The sequence below is a fragment of the Pelodiscus sinensis genome, chromosome 9, assembly GCF_049634645.1.
Source record: "Pelodiscus sinensis isolate JC-2024 chromosome 9, ASM4963464v1, whole genome shotgun sequence".
NCBI lineage: Eukaryota > Metazoa > Chordata > Testudines > Trionychidae > Pelodiscus > Pelodiscus sinensis.
The window spans coordinates 18,334,717-18,352,852 of record NC_134719.1 but is presented as its reverse complement, the minus strand read 5'-3'; the positions used below and the strand labels follow the sequence as shown (position 1 = coordinate 18,352,852).

Below are 18,136 nucleotides of genomic sequence, written 5' to 3'. Positions count from 1 at the left end.
TATTTTAATGCTCAACTATCATTTAATAGCTTTATTTCATTATGAAGTTACTGTACTTTAAAGCCACAAATGAAAACTAGTATGGTATTTATATTTTCGTATAAAAAGTACATATCTGAAAAATGAAAACTAAGTCTGGTATGTGGCAATGGGGAATTGGGGCTACAGAAAGCAAGCACATGCCAGAGTCAAATCCTGCCACCCAATAATTTTTTTAGACTCTTTATACACACACATGCATACGTACACACACATACTACATGGAAATGCATCATCTCTGCATCAAACAAGGATGTGAAATATCAATTCATACTATGGTATATTTGAAATGTTATGTATAATAGGAAACTGGCTCTCCTATTTACTACCAAGAAAAGTTCACTCTAAAGTGTATACCCACTGATGAATTTAATGGAGACAAATAAAAAAACAATGAGTTAAAAACAACAGATTGTGTTTATGTTAATAAGCCGTCCAGATATTAAAATCACAGCAGGAAACCATCCAAAGTAAAGAGGAATATGTCAAAATGCTTAGACTGCTGTACATTATAAGAAGATATTGTACTATTTTATCTATCTTAAGCTATTGGGCATTTGTTTAACTTAGAATAGCCATCACCATAACATTTAAGACCCTGATTGGCAAGGTATTTAAGTATGTATGTAAACTACTTACAGATTAAAATATTGACACTTGATTCAGTACCTTGCTGAATTGGAGCCTAAATGCAAACTTAGGATAACTACTACATTGCTTGCATCTCAGAATTCTCATGGACTTCAAAAACACTGTGAATATGACATTTAAAATTATCAAACTGATTACTGAAAAGAACTGCAGGCAGTTGCTACAATGCATACACCAAGCAATGTCTTCAATTCATATTGGATGTTCCTTGCTGAAATTTATCCTTCCCTATGGCAGATCAACTATTAATTCAGATAGGAACATAGGAAATATTATAATGGATCAGACCAATTGTTCATTTAGTCCAGTATTCTCTCACCAACAGTGGCCTGTATAAGTGGAAACCCCATAGTAGGCAGTTGTCGATCTGTGGGCAGGCATGTATCTCCCTGAACACCAATAACTAGAGATTGCCTTATGCCTTGAAGCCTAACTCTGGATATGAGTTCTACAGAATCACATTAAGAATACTGACTATGACTTGTTATCAAATAATCAAATACCACTTTTTAAAATAGATATTTCAATTATTAAAGCTCACTTTCTCTTGAATCAAACACATCACTAAGTAAAATATATTTGATGAATATACAAATACAATGAGTATACAATCTCCTGGAAAAGATGTAATACTGTAATATTATGTAAATAATGACAGAGTCATATGGATAAATATCACTATAAAATATGTTCTCAATGTGTGTGTCATATGATTTGTGCTAAAATATTTTATAGCAGTTAGCATAATTCTACAAACGCCTCGGGTGGCTTCGAGTAAAATTTCATTCACCCTCGTTTGCCAGACACAGACAGTCTATAAAATGTGTTCCGCTCACAATCCTGCAGTGTTTAGGTAACTGCTTAATTTTATACACTGTGAATAATCCCGTTGAGGTCAATGGGATTATTCACACTATGTAAAGTTAAACATGTTCATAAATCTTTTCCGGGATGGTGCCATAGTCATTACTCAGTCATATCTTCCTTGGAAATCATTTGGAGGTTTGGATAAGTAAGGTCTGCAGAATGAGATTATGACCCAAAAGAGCAATCACAGAACATGCCATATTTAATACATGTATTAGTAACCACATATTGAATCTAGTGCACTTCTGACAGATGAATCAAAGGAAAATAAGATTTACACATGGCTTCAGACATAAGAACATTAGTACTTTCTAGTGCTGATATGTGGAAGCTTTAATCCAATCAATGACTATCAAAGCTAATGAGAGTTACAGTACAAGTTCTGCACTTTGTTTTTCCTACTGAAAATTGCATTCACATAAATGAGGGCCCTAACCACATAAATTCTTCCTATTTCCCTTGGCCTAGGATGCACATGGAATTAGACATGCACTACAGTGCTCATCAGAGGACAGCACTGGTATGTCTACATTGCAATAAAAATAACGAGTCTCAGGGCTAAAAGCTGCAGTGTAGACAGTCAGATTCAGGCTGGATGCTGGGCTCTGAGATTGTCCCTGCCTTGTGAAGCTTCAGACTCCTGGCTCCAGCCTTTGCTCAAATACCAACACTGCAATTTTTAACTCCACAGCTCTGTGAATTCAAATAAGCTCACACAGGCCAGCTGCAGCCATGCCAAGAGTCTTTTATTGTATTGTAGACATAAACAATAAAATGTAAAAAGGAAGCAGGCATTAAACATATAGACTGAACTGCAGTAGAACAAGCTGTCAAAGGTCACATGATCTTTCAATTTCCAATTCAGCACATTACACTTTATATTTATGTGCATTACGTTCTTTCTCCTTAGCTAGGAACTCCACAGGACATACGAATATGGAGTAATGTCATGAGAGTATAAATGCTTTCCTCTCTTTGCCAGTTTGTAGATTAGTCTAACTTCACCCATTTCAATGGACTTATTCCCAATTTACACCAGCATGAGAGGAGAAATAGGGCCCATAGTCCCTGATCCAACATGCAAATTATTGGGAGCAGTGTAGCAAGTTTCCTTTTCTATGTCTAGCTAAGTGAATTAAGTAAACAAAAAAATAAGTCTCTGTGCAACTCACACACTTCCTCAACAATATGCAAATCTTTGGTCAATGCACTTTAGCCACATTTGATACTTTTCAGAATTTTAAAGCATGTTTTCCATCACTGTCATTATAGCAGTACTGCAGTGCTAGTCCACTGCTCCACGGATGTCACAGAAAGCATTTCACTGATTTCAGGGAGCTTTGGACCAGTCCCTGTATTATGTATTTCAATGAACTTTGTTTAATATTAAATGATAGTCTTTGCTTTCTAACAATACAGCAGCGCTTTAAACAAAAAGAAAAAAAAGTTACTGTAGTAAAAGGTTAGCTACAAAAAGGAAACCATGTTAAATGGAGATTACACTAAGCAGAAGTTGCCATTCTAAGAATACCAATAGATTAATATATAGACAGAGAAAGAGAGAGAACTAATGTCAGACACTATTAGTCAAGTGGCTATGGGAGTTGCTAGATGTTTAAATGATAATGAATGAAGTACCTGTCTACACAACATAATATGTACAATGGTCCTTTTTAGAGAAAACTATGAATGAACACTTGGAATTATTTCTGCAAATTCTTTGGACTAAATTTTGCACTCAGATGCATCTGATTAGCTCCCATTGACCTTAATGGGAGCACTACGCACATCCAAAGGCAGGGGTTGGCCTCCTCAACATGCTTGAAGTCAGTGGAAACTCCCACAGCTGTTCAGCATCAGAATCAGACTACTGTAGTTCTTGGATTAAACAAACAATAACTCTGTTTAAAAAAATGTAAGTGGCGAATTGGGAAAGTCTTTCAGTTAACTAGCTGAATTTCAGACCATTCTGATACTTCTGCTTATATTGCTCCATCCTCATAGCTTACAGGGAACACTGGTGCCCAGCACTTGTGTGCTTGTGTAGCAGCTCGAGAGTGATTCAATTAGCAAAGTGCTCACAGCTAGGTTTTTTGTTTTTACTGGCATGCACATTGGAACATGTATTGGGGCACAAACATTTATTCTGCACATGGATGGAAAAGATTGCTGGGAACATTGCTGGGCACTCTCAGCTCTTAGTGAAGTCTAGGAGGTGAAAGCATTCAGCCCTTTGTGAGTCAGAGCCTTACTAATCAGGTCACTAAATAAAGGTTCAAAATGTGATTTAAAGCAAGTTTTTTGCCTACGTGTGTAGTAAATCCTGCTCTAGGCTGCAATATGGCAACTGTCCCTGATTTTTCAAGGGCATCTTAAGTTTTGAACAAAACTATTTCCAGGGCTATCTTTAAAATCAATCAGTATATATTGTATCTGTGTTTCCTGTCTTCTGAATGTAAACAGAAAAATCTTCTAACAATTCTGTATATGAAGTCTGGGAGCTGGCACAATGGTTCAGCAGGAAGTGATCATGATTAGACTTCAAAGAATGTCCATTCTCTGTTTAAATGAAATAAAATAAAAGATGAGAAAAGAAAACTTCACTGGGAATGAAAATTAAACATCTGGAAAAAAAGTCAAATAGTTGTGGTCCATTAGATGCATTTTCTTTTTGAAATAATAATCCTGAATGTTTAAGTTACTGTCTCAATGATTATACAGTTACAGTATAAAATTCTAGAACTAAGACACAAATTCTTAGCTGGTTTGAACCAATGCAAGTCCAGTTAAGGCTGTACATCAGCACAGCTTAACTGTGACTGAGTTGGCTTGCACCAGCAAAGAATTTGTCCATGGGCGTGGTCATATGCCCTTCCTGCCTCCATTTCAATGGCTGTCATATAACTAAGAATCATCTGGTGGCAGGATTTAGCTCTATAAGTATGTCTACTGCACATTAAGCCTGGATGCTGAGTCCCAGTCCCCCTTCCATCCACACAAAAATTAGTCTGACTCAGGTTGCAAACATATAGGACCTGGGTTCCTGCTGGATGAGTGGATCAGAGCCCAAATCCTGCCCTATATTTTGCAGTGTGGATGCAGCTCCTGCTTCAGTTTAGAGTCAGGAAGTCTGCCTAAATGCAGTGTGAATGCATTAACTTTGCTGTGAGACCCAGGTTCAGCAACTCTAAGCTCAAGTTTACAATGTAGAGTGGATGCTCAAGTGCAGGATTGGAAACACTGGGTTCACAGACCCAGGTTGACAATGCAACACAAACATACCCTAAGATTGCCCATGAATTTCAAAACAGGTCTTGATTGGAGGTTCCAGCCCACATCCAACTGTCAGCTTTCTACAGCTGAAGAAAAGTCCTGCATTTAGCTATGCACAGTCAACCTCTGGAACTCCTTGCCAGAGAATTTGGTGAAGGCTAGGATTTTGACAGGGTTAAAAAAAAAAGCTGGATAGATTCATGAAGTTTAGTTCCATCAATGGCTATTAGCCAGGATGGGTAGGAATGGTGTCCCTAGCCTCTAATTGTTTGGAAATGGGTGACAGGGGAGGGATCACGTGAGAATTATGTGTCGTATTCCCTCCCTCTGGGGCATCTGGTATTGGTCACTGTCAGCAGACAGGATACTGGGCTAGATGGACCATTGGTCTGACCCAGTATGGCCGTTCTTATGTTTCAAAGGACTTGTGTTAAACTATTAAGAATTATCCAAATAATTAAACACTTGAAACTTAATGTCAGCATGTGAAACATATCATCCCACAGAAAAATAAAAGGTATCATTATGGAAACCCATACCTTTTGGAAATTAACTCCTTGTGCCCAGGAGCAGTTCTTTGGATTTGGAACATCCTCCCAGAACAATTTCTTCATTCTGAAATATTTAGTAGTATTGATTTAGTACTGAATAGACACATTTTATATGGGAATGCCCCAGACAGAAATATAAACTGCTCACTATCATGGTAGCTCAAGGACATAAGCAGAGACAGGATAATGGCCTGATTTTCAGAGGTACTGAACATGGGCATTCAGAGATTCCTAGTTCCCAGTGCAACATTCAATCCATTAGAATGGAGATTCTCAAATTTGGGGTTGTATTCTGGAGGTGGGGGGGTGAGAAACTTAGGAGGAAAAAAAAAGTTTACTGCTCATATTTTACCCACAGTAATGAATAACTAGCAAAGTTGATTCCTCCAGCCATGTCGGTCTGCAAATGGGGCTGTGCATTTTACTCTAATAGCACTGTGAATTTTGACACATTTCTGTTACATTTGCTATGAGGCAGTGTGCACATTTAATTGTAAGCATCAACTACAACAGCAGTTTTGTTTTTGCTCTTATTACAATGGATTATTGGCTCATTTGTGCAAATCATAGAATTGCTCTGCAAACAACAGGCACACCAATCACATTAACAAAAACAACATGATGCTGTATCTCATTTAAATTTACATTACAATACACTTACATGGCTCTGTCTGAATAAATGCCTTCTTTTTAATATTTAGTGAAAGGTGCTAGTGGGTTATTTTTATTGGTATATGTTCTTGCTTGGTGTGTTGGGATATAAACTATTACAGACATGAAGGGGGCAGAATGATCAAATATATTTGAGATATACTGCACTTGACTGTGCTGCCTTTCAGATAATGTACAGCTAAAATATATAAATGGCACCAAATGTTAACTAGGTATGAATATTTCTATAGGCACATGCTTTTTAAGTTGTATTATCTTCTTATAAGCACATCATATATGAAAATAAAAAAACATGCCTTTGGTGTGAGATCAGCAAAGTTCCAAGCAAGAAAATGAAGGATGAAATAACTATTGGCAAAGTCACATAGAGGCTGGCATCATTCTGGTTTTCATTCCTACCTAAAAATGAAAGGAATCTATTTCAAACTATTTGCAATATTTCTCATCATCAGTCCTATCATTATTGCAATTAAAAAATGCATACAAAGAACAGTTTACATAATCATCCATATGCTTACAAATCAGAAACAAATTATTCAACTGTACATTAGTAGTTTATATATGCTTATTATATCAACCTTAAGTAAATTGTACTGGGTCACACTAGGGACCCCTGACTTATGTATAAATACACTGGAAGTAACATTACTCTAAAAATTCAGTGGCTTCTACATCCCTGTGGGATTTTCCATTGTTTCCCAGTTACTCAGGATCAACACTAAAGCAATGGTAGTAGCCCATACACAGAGGCTGAAGAAACATGAGAATATAGGACCTCTGAAATTCCTTGGGATTGTCCCAACATATGATCCTCCTATGCAGAACACTGACCTGTTTGAAAACGTGGGCCAAATATTGAAATGCACTATATGTAAGAGAGCACTACGATTGCTCTGAACTCCAGTATAAAGAGGGAGAAAAACCTGTTGAGAGTCTATGGGTTAAGTTTATAGGAGCAAACAACAGCATTGATGTTGTGGTTGGTGTTTGTTACAGGCCACCGAATCAGGTGGATGAGGTAGATGAGGCTTTCTTCGGAAAACTGAGCGAAGCTTCCAGATCGCAGGCCCTGGTTCTCGTGGGGGACTTTAATCACCCTGACATCTGCTGGGAAACCTATACGGCAGTACACAGGCAATCCGGGAAGTTTTTGGAGAATGTTGGGGATAACTTCTTGACACAGGTGCTGAAGGATCCGACCAGGGGCCATGCGCAGCTTGACCTTCTGCTCACAAACAGGGAGGAACTAATAGGGGAAGTGCAGGTGGGTGACAACCTGGGAAGCAGTGATCATGAGATGGTAGATTTCAGGATCCTGACCAAAGGAAGAAAAGAGAGTAGTAAAATACACACCTTGGACTTCAAAAAAGCAGATTTTGACTCCCTCCGAGATCTGATGGGCAGAATCCCCTGGGATGTTAACATGAAGGGGAAAGGAGTCCAGGACAGCTGGCAGTATTTTAAAGAAGACTTATTGAAGGCACAGAAAGAAACCATCCCGACACGTAGCAAGAGAGGCAAACATGGTAGGAGACCGGACTGGCTTACAGGGGTAATCCTTGGTGAACTTAAGCACAAAAAGGAAGCTTACAAAGAGTGGAAACTTGGACAAATGATCAGGGAGGAGTTTAAAGGTATAGCTCGAGAATGCCGGGGGGTTATCAGGAAGGCGAAAGCGCAAATGGAATTGCGACTGGCCAAGGATGTGAAGGATAACAAGAAAGGTTTCTACAGGCACATTAACAAGAAGAAGGTGATCAGAGCGGGTGTGCGGCCCCTAATGGATGAAGGAGGTAACCTAGTGACAGATGATGTGGGGAAAGCTGAAGTACTCAATGCTTTCTTTGCCTCTGTATTCACGGACAAGGTCGGCTCCTGGACTTCTGCGCCAAGTGACACAAGATGGGATGAAGATGGACAGCCCGTGGTGGGTAAAGAACAGGTTAGGAACTATTTAGAAAAGCTAAACGTACATAAATCCATGGGTCCAGACTTAGTGCATCCGAGGGTACTGAGGGAGTTGGCAAATGTCATTGTGGAGCCTTTGGCTATTATCTTTGTAAAGTCGTGGAAATTGGGAGAAATCCCAGATGACTGGCCGGTGCACTCTGGGCAGCACTGAAGGGTCATGGAGATCGGGAGAGATCCCGGATAATTGGAAAAAGGCAAATGTAGTGCCCATCTTCAAAAAAGGGAAGAAGGATGATCCAGGGAACTATAGGCCAGTCAGTCTTACCTCGGTTCCTGGAAAAATCATGGAAGGGATCCTTAAGGAATCCATATTGAGGCACTTGGATGAGAGGAAAGTGATTAGGAATAATCAGCATGGATTCACAAAGGGCAAGTCGTGCCTGACCAATCTGATTAACTTCTATGATGAGGTATCTGGCTCGGTGGACATGGGGAAGTCAGTGGATGTTATATACCTTGACTTTAGCAAGGCTTTTGATACGGTCTCCCACAATATTCTTGCCAGCAAGTTAAGGGATTGTGGATTGGATGAATGGACGGTAAGATGGATAGAAAGATGGCTAGAAGGCCGGGCCCAGCGGGTAGTGATCAATGGCTCAATGTCAAGATGGCGGTCGGTTTCTAGCGGAGTGCCCCAAGGTTTGGTTCTAGGACCGGTTTTGTTCAATATCTTTATTAATGATCTGGATGAGGGGATGGATTGCACCCTCAGCAAGTTTGCGGATGACACTAAGCTGGGGGGAGAGGTAGATACGCTTAAGGGCAGAGATAGGGTACAGAATGACTTAGACAAATTGGAGGATTGGGCCACAAGAAATCTGATGAGGTTCAACAAGGACAAGTGTAGAGTCCTGCACTTGGGACGGAAGAATCCCAAGCATAGTTACAAGCTGGGGACCAACCAGCTAAGTAGTAGTTCTGCAGAAAAGGACCTGGGGGTTACAGTGGATGAGATGCTAGATATGAGTCAACAGTGTGCCCTTGTAGCCAAGAAGGCTAATGGCATATTAGGTTGCATTAAGAGGAGCATTGCCAGCAGATCCAGAGATGTCATCATTCCCCTTTATTCGGCTTTGGTGAGGCCGCATCTGGAGTATTGTGTCCAGTTCTGGGCCCCCCACTACAAAAAGGATGTGGACGCATTGGAGAGGGTTCAGCGGAGGGCAACCAAAATGATTAGGGGGCTGGAGCATATGACTTATGAGGAGAGGCTGAGGGACTTGGGTCTGTTTAGTCTGCAGAAGCGAAGAGTGAGGGGGGATTTGATAGCAGCCTTCAACTTCCTGAAGGGAGGTTCCAAAGAGGATGGAGAGAGGCTGTTCTCAGTAGTGACAGATGGCAGAACAAGGAGCAATGGTCTCAAGTTGTGGTGGGAGAGGTCCAGGTTGGATATTAGGAAAAACTATTTCACTAGGAGGGTGGTGAAGCACTGGAATGGGTTACCTAGGGAAGTAGTGGAGTTTCCATCCCTAGAGGTGTTTAAGTCTCGGCTTGACAAAGCCCTGGCCGGGTTGATTTAGTTGGAATTGGTCCTGCCTAGAGCAGGGGGCTGGACTTGATGACCTTCTGAGGTCTCTTCCAGTTCTATGATTCTATGATTCTATGATATTAAATTAACTGCAGAAACAATGTCAGGAGAAGTTGGTGTAGGCACTCTACTAACTTCAACCAAGTTATGCCAATTTATACTGACTGAAGATCCAGACTGGGGTCAATTATACTTCAATCATTGTGTTTTCAACAGTGTTTGATGTTTCTCATAAAAAACATGAACAAGAGTCCATATAATAGCCAAAGGGAACTTTTACTAACCAGCTGCTGCTTAATAAAAAAAATAATAATTCAGATCATATTGGTTACCTTTGATGAATCCATCAGCTGTTTTGGGGTTGCCTACTCCTTCAGGAAATATTGGGTACAGGCTAAACTGGTACTTTTCAATAAGAATAAAATGATCTAGAAAGAAGAAATCAAACTTTGGAGTTTACATTCGAAGTTAGTAAGACCATTAAATACTTTTTAGCTTTTAGAGAGGCTTTGATCTCATGCATCAGTGGCTCAAGGCAAGCCCACAGGAAAAACAAGAGTTATTCATTTAATCCCTTGAATCTTGGGTTTAAATGTACACCTAAAAATCTATGTTGGATACATTAGCTATTTTTCCCCAATGGAATTATTAACTTTTGATGAAAAGATTATAAATCTTAAAGCCACAAAGCACATACGTAAAACCTCAATAATATGTACACACATGGAAATATTTATATTTAAACATATATTCAGCACATATTGGTGTTACCATAATATACAACTGAGCTTCCCTCTTTATCACTTCCACACTAAGCAAATACACATGTGCAGAACATAACAAAGACGAAACATACTGTTTCCCAAGTCCATTATAATAATGATGATGATCCTTAAATGGATGTAAATTAGGCACAACTCCACTAAGATCAATGCCATTATTTCAGCATAAAGCAGGTGCAAATGAAAGGAGGGCCAGGCCCACAGTAAATAAACTATGTGGAGGTTTGTGCATATCTGAGCCAACTAACCTATTGTCCTTTTGTATGCAGTGACTAAGGTGCGCATGTGCTTACAGACCAATGCCCATGTGACACAAGGTGAGGACCAAGGCCTGGATTCTTAAACAGCAACAAGAGCCAGTCAGCAATCCTGTATCAGTCCAAGTCATTAACTCCATAGTTGATCTTCAACTGACAAGTTAGATCCAATACAATATTATTAAAAAAAATAAGAGAATATTACAGAGGCCATATTACTGTACCCAGAAAGAGCTACCTTTCAATACACTGTAACACCGGTAAAATATCATGTGTGTTTATTTTCAAGTACAAACTCACCATAAATATAGTATTTGCTAATATCTGGAGCAACTCGAATCCATTTCATTTGTTCTTCCTCATTGAGGTTTTTCCATTCAATAACAAAAGATGTTATTACATACATTGAAGGTGAAAGTGTCCAGGTCAGAATTACACAACTGCTGTTTACTGGATAAGCGCTGAGTGTCTGCACAATATGCACTGATAAAACAGGAAAAATCATGATTAAAATGAAATCAGTTATATCAAATCAGTGTTTTACATGCTGCAGCTAAGGTCCCACATAGAGATGAGAAAGACTATAATGGTTTAGGTCTATTGTTGTTTATTTTTACATCTCTACTTAAGTCAATGAAAATAACGTCATTTTATGCCAACATAGGACTTGTCTTCATATTGGGTTAATATGTTCTACACAGGTGTGATTTCTAAAATCACACATGTTGCACATTAATTGATCCATGCAAATTCTGCCAACTCACACTTAAGTGCGTTTTAATGTAATATTGTTTGAAACAGCACTACATTAAAGCACACCAGCAAGCTTCTACATGGAGCAATTGATGTCAATCGCTAGTGCACTTGAGAAATCAGCCCCTCGTAGAACACATTAGCTCATTGGCTAGACAAGCCCTGAGTACATGGAGTTTTTGTTTCTGATGGTTTCTCACACATATAACCATCAGACACAAGTGCAATATTTAAAAAAACACCCTCTTTAAATACATGAATGATGTATCTTTTGCAATCATATTTTATAGTGTATTGCCTAGGTATTAAATGGATCACATCTGTGGACTGTGTTCTTAGCACATTTCCTATATTAATCTCTCTTTAAGGCAATACTCCTGTTTTGAACAATATTTCTGGTTCTTACCTAAATCTTTCACAGCTTTCACCCCCAGGTTGAGACATATGGTAATAGCTAAAACCCATCAACATGTAGTTCGCAATATAGAGTATAAACCTAATTCCCATGTGTCATTATGCTCCTTTAGGAAAAGAGGATCAAAACCCAGGTGGCTAAGCTCCACCTGTGCTTATGCTGCTAACTGCAGCCTTTCTGGGGTATATTCATGCCCAGCCCACCTGACTCCCTGATTCTCCCACTGTGTCTACCGGGCGCGTCTATGCAGCAGTGTTATTTCAGAATAACTGACGTTATTTCAAAATAACAAAATGCACAGCTACACAGCAAGCCATTATTTTGAAATTATGTCGAGCTCAACGACTTCTTATTCAAACTCCTGTAACCCTCATTTCACGAGGAGTAAGGGAAGTTGAAGGAAGAGTGTTCTTCCTTAGATCTCCTGCTGTGTAGACAGTGCTAAAAGCCTAGTTAAGCTATTTTGACTTCAGTTGCACAGTTGATGTAGCTGAAGTTTCATGGCTTAATTCGACCTTTGCCCTGCAGTGTAGATGTGCCCATGGAGAGGAATCTCAGAAAGCTGGATCATGCCAAGTCCTCAGTTTCCTGGGATCTTCAGTTCCCCTGCAGCCCACCTAGGTCACCCACAGTAGGATGCCCGCTCTGGATGGCTAGATCCCTGAGCTACCCAGTTCTTCAGCTGCCTGGGAAGCTAAGCAGTCTGCAGGGGGAGTGGCCAAGGATCCTGGGGTGCATATTTCATTTTGGAGCCACCAAAATGTCCCTCTAGTGTGAATGTTTTGGTGCTGCTGAAACAAAATATTGAGGAATTTCTGTTCTGTTAAAAATGTGGAGTTTCAGACTTTTCATCCCTATAAGGGCACAGAATGTCATCACCCATTCTCATTCAATAAAGCTTACTTTGTTAAAACTGTCAAAAGGCAGAGTAGGCATTTCTAATCTCCTGAATGCACCAGTATGATGACTAACCCATTATTCTTACCTGCGCTCATTTGCTGTGACAGAGTTAAATTAAAATTCATTGAGGAAGGGCCGATTGAGTTCACAGCTAGAACTGTAATGGTGTGTTCATGCTCAGTCCATGGAAATGTATAGGTAGTGCCAGGGTTGACAGATTCGGTCCAACTCATGTTTTCTGAAGTATGATGCTTTACAATGTATCCGCACATGCTGCATAAGGAGTAATTCTTGTTCAATGGCTGCAAGGAAACAGCAGTGTATTAAACGATACCCAAGGGTGAGACTATTTTTCTGATACCTAAAATACTGCTGTCCATTTAAACAGGCTGAAGTTCATTCATCATCAGGGACCTGACATCTCTACTTACTATACCTCCTAAGACAAATGTGATTGAGGAAATGCAAACCTTTAGTTTGCTCTAGAAACTCACGGGTTTACTGGATTATTTTTAAAGGATGCAGAGCCAGAAGAAACTACCATCATTCTAGTTTATGGTCATATTTTCAGTAAAGGAGGCTCAGGACCATACGCAACAATGCACGCTAGGCTGCAGGTGTAGTTACCATGGCTACATGTGCAAATAAGGGTAGTCAGTCAGTCAATTAACTAATCGTTTGCATGTGCAATTACACAGTTTGCATGCAGAGCCATAGCAATTGTACAGGGAATGGTTTATAGTTGCTAGAACAATTTTGCATACAGAGCAAGGGCTTCCTTTTCTGAGAATATGGCAAATTGAGACTAATGTTTTTCAAAATAACTTGCATCCATTGTTTTTAAAGACTCAGGTCATTCAGTCTAAGGCCTGAAGGGCCCACAAAATCACCCAGTCTGACCTCCTGAATATCACAAGCCAACACCCTCAGCATCTACATTTTGCACCTCACAAATGAAATGAGCCCAAAATAACCTGAATTATGCGCTACAGGCAAAGAATAGAAGGGACTGAGGTGTACCAATGCCGGAGGGTCCTGCAATGGCAAGGAAACAATTAAGTGAGGTAAACACAGATAATCCCACAAACTGCAGAGAAGGGTGAAAATTCCCAAGGTTTATGTGACCTGGGGGAAATTCCGCATATGCTAATTAGTTAGGCTCTTAACAAGACTCAGACAGCCAAGCCCTTGAAAGAGAGCATTCTCAGTGTCATCTCAGAGCACTGGTCTACCCTGGCCCATCTCCAGCTGTGGCCGTCTACATGCTCCAGAGGAAGAATACAAAAACAGCACACCATAAACCATGTGGGGGAAGAAGGACTGGGAGGGATCCCTTTCTGACCACTACACGGAGTCAGCTGAAGTCTTTGTTATATGTGGGTTTGGCACATGCGAGCATCACACCCAAGAACAATATTAAAAAAAACCACTAATACATGAATGGCACATCTTTGTAATTATATTTTATAGTGTACTAGCAGAAATACCTGGCGTCAGCTGGGGAAAATATTGTAAAAGGTGGGATGAATGATCTACGTCAATTACATTAACATATTACATATTTTATTGGAAATACTTTTATATATTACTTTAAGAAATTAACATAGCTAGTGATGTGCTTACAAAACACATTTACATTTAACTCATTTCTTGATAACAAAAAGGTGTGGTGAATGAACTACGTAAATTACTTTAACATAAAATTTATTTGAAAAACCTTTTACTTTTATCATAGGGAAAAGATCTCATAGTTGCAGTTTATGTGACCCGCTTAACAGAAGAGTCCAGCAAATGCCTATGATCAGGTGCTACTAAAAGCTAATTATCAGTGGGACCAATTGAGGCTCTGGGGGAACTGATTTCGAGATATAAACCAATCCAGTTATTTAAGTTAGGAAATCCGTAGTAGCCGTTCAAAAATGTTGTGCTTCTAGCTCTTACTATTTCGGAGATCTTTTGGGACAAACAAACAAAACAAACTTTCGAAAATATTTATAAGATTACCTGGTCAAGTCATAAACTATAATGATTTGATTTATACATAATATATTGGGAATTCTTTTCTTCCAAACTGCTGCTAAATCAGTGCAGCCCAGTGGCAAAATGTGTCCTGACAGGAAGGAGGGAGAGTGCTTTATACTCTGGACAAAATACTGTCCTTCCTATCCAGGGTGGTGCTGAGAGGTTGGTAGGTTGAATTCGCTATGCAGTGGTTCTTTAGCAGAGCACAAAAACTTGCTTGCTTTGAGAGGTAGGGAGTATGTGTATATGTGCTGTGTGAATTATGAACAAATATGAACAGTATAATGCCTGTGCTACTGATTGCCCCATGCAACTGAGCTTGGGTGAATAGGCCCTGACTGCACCCTAAGTCGGACTTCTGAGGTGACAACCTGAACAGTTTGCTGGGACATTGGCTAGTGTTCTGTTGAACTGCTGGTTTGGAATCCTGCCCTGTTGCTGAATGAAAACTAGTGAGTGAGTGAAGACTCACTGTGACCTCATAACAATCCAGAACAACCACACAGAAGAAGGAAGGATTCTTTCCTGTTAACAGAATACTATCTCTTGTTGGTGAGTAGGAAAGAAACCAGCTTGATCTCTGCCAGCTAGTGGCAAGAAAGATTTCAGTGTATAAGAAACACAGGGAGAGAACTGCAGAGAGAAGGAAGGATAGAGAAAAGGAGATGGTAGGAAAAGAAATAAGCACTATATTCCCATTATACTGCAGTACTGTCACCAATATTTTAGGCTCCTCTGCTGACAGCTTTGCTGAGTGAGAGGAGGTAAAATTAATTAAACTGTATCCTAATTGTACTGTCTATAAAGGGACCATGAATAATAAATGTGTGAGTGTGTCATTCAAAACAGTATGTGCTTGCTTTATGCAACTCTCTACACCAACACTTCTGAATCATGCATCCCACAAAGCCATCCAATTGTGGCATCATCCATATTATGAGTGAGAAACCGAGAGAGTGCGATAGAAGCTGAAATATAATTCTTCATACCTTCCAAAATAAAGTAACATTTTTCTGCTTCCTTATGGGATCTTCATTAATAACTCTCCAAAATTCAGGGCCTCTCAGAGGAGCTGCAAAATTACAACCATTTTAAAATGAACAATTTCACACACGCATAAAACTATAATCCTCAGAGTGCATTTATAAAGTACATGCACCTTTGATATCCTTTACAACAGTATATGCTGGTTTACTCCAATCACTCCAGTAACCTAATCCATCTAGTCCACTGCAGCGCACCTGAACAACATATACAACACAAAGGTCTGGCACCTTTAGTATGGCTGATCTTGTTGGTGCATTTGAAACCTCAGAGATCTGCAAAAAGAATTTTAAAATATTTAGATTAGGAACACCACACAGTTTTCTGGGCACTGGACTGAAGTCTTAACTCCTAAGCTGGTAAATTTAAACCTCCTGCCACTCAATCCAATGAAAAGAGAGAGCTCACTAATATAATTTTGCTACAGAAAATAAATTCTAATGCAAACTAAAACAATTTTCACATACAACAGGGCTGGGCAATAAAATGGGGGCAGTTCACCAGAGTTAGACCCTGGTGGGCCACTGCCGCTATATTTACCAGCACCTCCGCGGGTACAGGCGATTGCAACTCCCACTAGCTGGGAACAGTCATCTGTAGCCAATAGGAGTGGTGATCCCCAGTACCTGTAGAGGCACAGGTGAATACAGTGGTGTGGGGGCCCACCAGTGACTAACCATGGCAGACCAGATCCAGTCTGCAGGATGGTATTTGCCCACCCTTGACACAGAATGAATTCAACACAGATTGACTGATTGACCTGGACTTTACATGTATAAACACTGTTAAGATGTAAATGTTATTTTGTATGAACAGTACCTCCCATAATATTTCTTCCCTGTTCACAGAGTACCGAATCTGAACCTTGAGGTCGCTGTTTGGAAGTGCTGGATTTGTCCAGCTCACATTCAGCAGTCCAGTATTCTCAGTGATTTCTGCCTCAACATTAGAGGGAGGAAATGGCTTCACTATAAAATTGAAGAGAAAAAACAACTGAAATGTATACTGCGAAATTTCTAATTGTAACCAATGGTACTTAATGTTCCTGTTCTTCCCCTTTTGCATAGGACCATACTGTAATATTAGTTACAGTAATGCAAGTTCTCCCCTGCAAATATCAGTGGTTGTTCCAGATCTTCTCTGGAGTATCTCAAAATCTTCTCACTGTAATGTCTAGCATCCCACTACATGTTTGCTTACTCATTTGCCACCAATGTAGCTAAAAAGTAGAGCTGACTGACAAACTGAATTTCTGTCCCGTGAGATGTTGCCCCAAATCAGGACAAAAAGTTGAAATATTAGAATTTTTCACAGAATGAAAAAAAAATCAGAAAAATGTCAATTCAGAAATGTCAAAAACATTTCACTTTGGTTTATCATTGCTTCAGGCTGGGTCAAGTCAACCCTGATATCTGCATCCACTTCAGCTGCCATGCTGCCTCCTGGAGACTCTATTACGAGGAGTTTGCAGTGGTACATCTTGGAAGATGAAGTAGGGAGAGGCATCAGTGGCCAAAGGAGAATATGGAGGCACAAGTAATTCAGAATTACAATTCCCATATTGCACTGCAAAGGCTCAGGCAAGAGCAGAAACTAATAAGGGGTCAAACTGAAATTAAATGTTTTGATTTTCTAGATGGAAAATCTTGCCAAAATTACTCTTTTCATGTGGAAAATTTCAGTTGCAGCAAGGGAATGTCTGGTTCAAAGTTCTTTGGGCAACCCTGTTAAAAAGCAAGAAAAGAAGTTGAAGAAAACAGCAAGGTAAGGAGAACTGGAATGATCACTTTGTTGGTGGTAAGGTGCAGAGCTTGCGTCATGCACTGTACTTCAACAGTTTTATCTTGTCGCCGCTGTGTTTAGAGAGAGGAGTGTGTAGCTGAGACTTTTATGAACTCTTCAAGCCAAGTATGTCTGAAAGCTGTCATTTGCCAGCACTCCTTAATGTATCTACTAGATGTATCTTAGGAGGACTCTCCTCTAACTGGAAGCCAGTGGATATTTGATCTGTTAGAACCTATGACGAACTTAAATTACTTTACTAAGTTGCAACTGTTGCATTAGTGAAAACAAGATTATTTTGGCACACTGTATAGGCTGTACAGAATGAACACAGCCCCATATACTCTACTATGTGCACCAATACCGGTAACATGTGTGTCTAAGAAGTAACACTGAAGGCTACAATTATAATGTGTCACTGTCACTAACTTCATCAGAATCAGCAAACATGTTGATCAAAACAGGTGGAAAGACTGAATTGAGTTTTTTACCTAGAAAAGACCATCTCTTTGAACTGTACTTACTTAAATATGTTTGAATGGCCACATTGTTAAGTCCACACTGTCATCGTACAGTAAAACCTGTGTTATCCAGCATGCATGAGGATTAGAGCGTACTGATAACCAAAA

The 18,136-nt window shown here is 39.7% G+C and overlaps 1 protein-coding gene across 6 annotated transcripts in view; it reads right to left on the bottom strand.

Moving 5' to 3' along the window:
* Window positions 1-18,136, bottom strand: part of LEPR (leptin receptor) — a 66,123-nt gene that overhangs the window by 5,719 nt on the left and 42,268 nt on the right. For 5 of the 6 annotated variants that reach the window (XM_075936173.1, XM_025185634.2, XM_006125028.4 and 2 more), the window contains exons 11-18: window positions 16,545-16,693; window positions 15,841-16,000; window positions 15,671-15,753; window positions 12,745-12,961; window positions 10,892-11,074; window positions 9,885-9,980; window positions 6,350-6,452; window positions 5,370-5,445 (exon numbers count right to left, since the gene is read on the bottom strand). In XM_075936173.1, the coding sequence (XP_075792288.1) occupies window positions 5,370-5,445; window positions 6,350-6,452; window positions 9,885-9,980; window positions 10,892-11,074; window positions 12,745-12,961; window positions 15,671-15,753; window positions 15,841-16,000; window positions 16,545-16,693 (1,067 nt within the window). Of the gene's footprint in view, window positions 1-7; window positions 4,117-5,369; window positions 5,446-6,349; window positions 6,453-9,884; window positions 9,981-10,891; window positions 11,075-12,744; window positions 12,962-15,670; window positions 15,754-15,840; window positions 16,001-16,544; window positions 16,694-18,136 lie in introns of those variants that run through there. The other variant, XM_075936175.1, reaches the window with a different exon arrangement.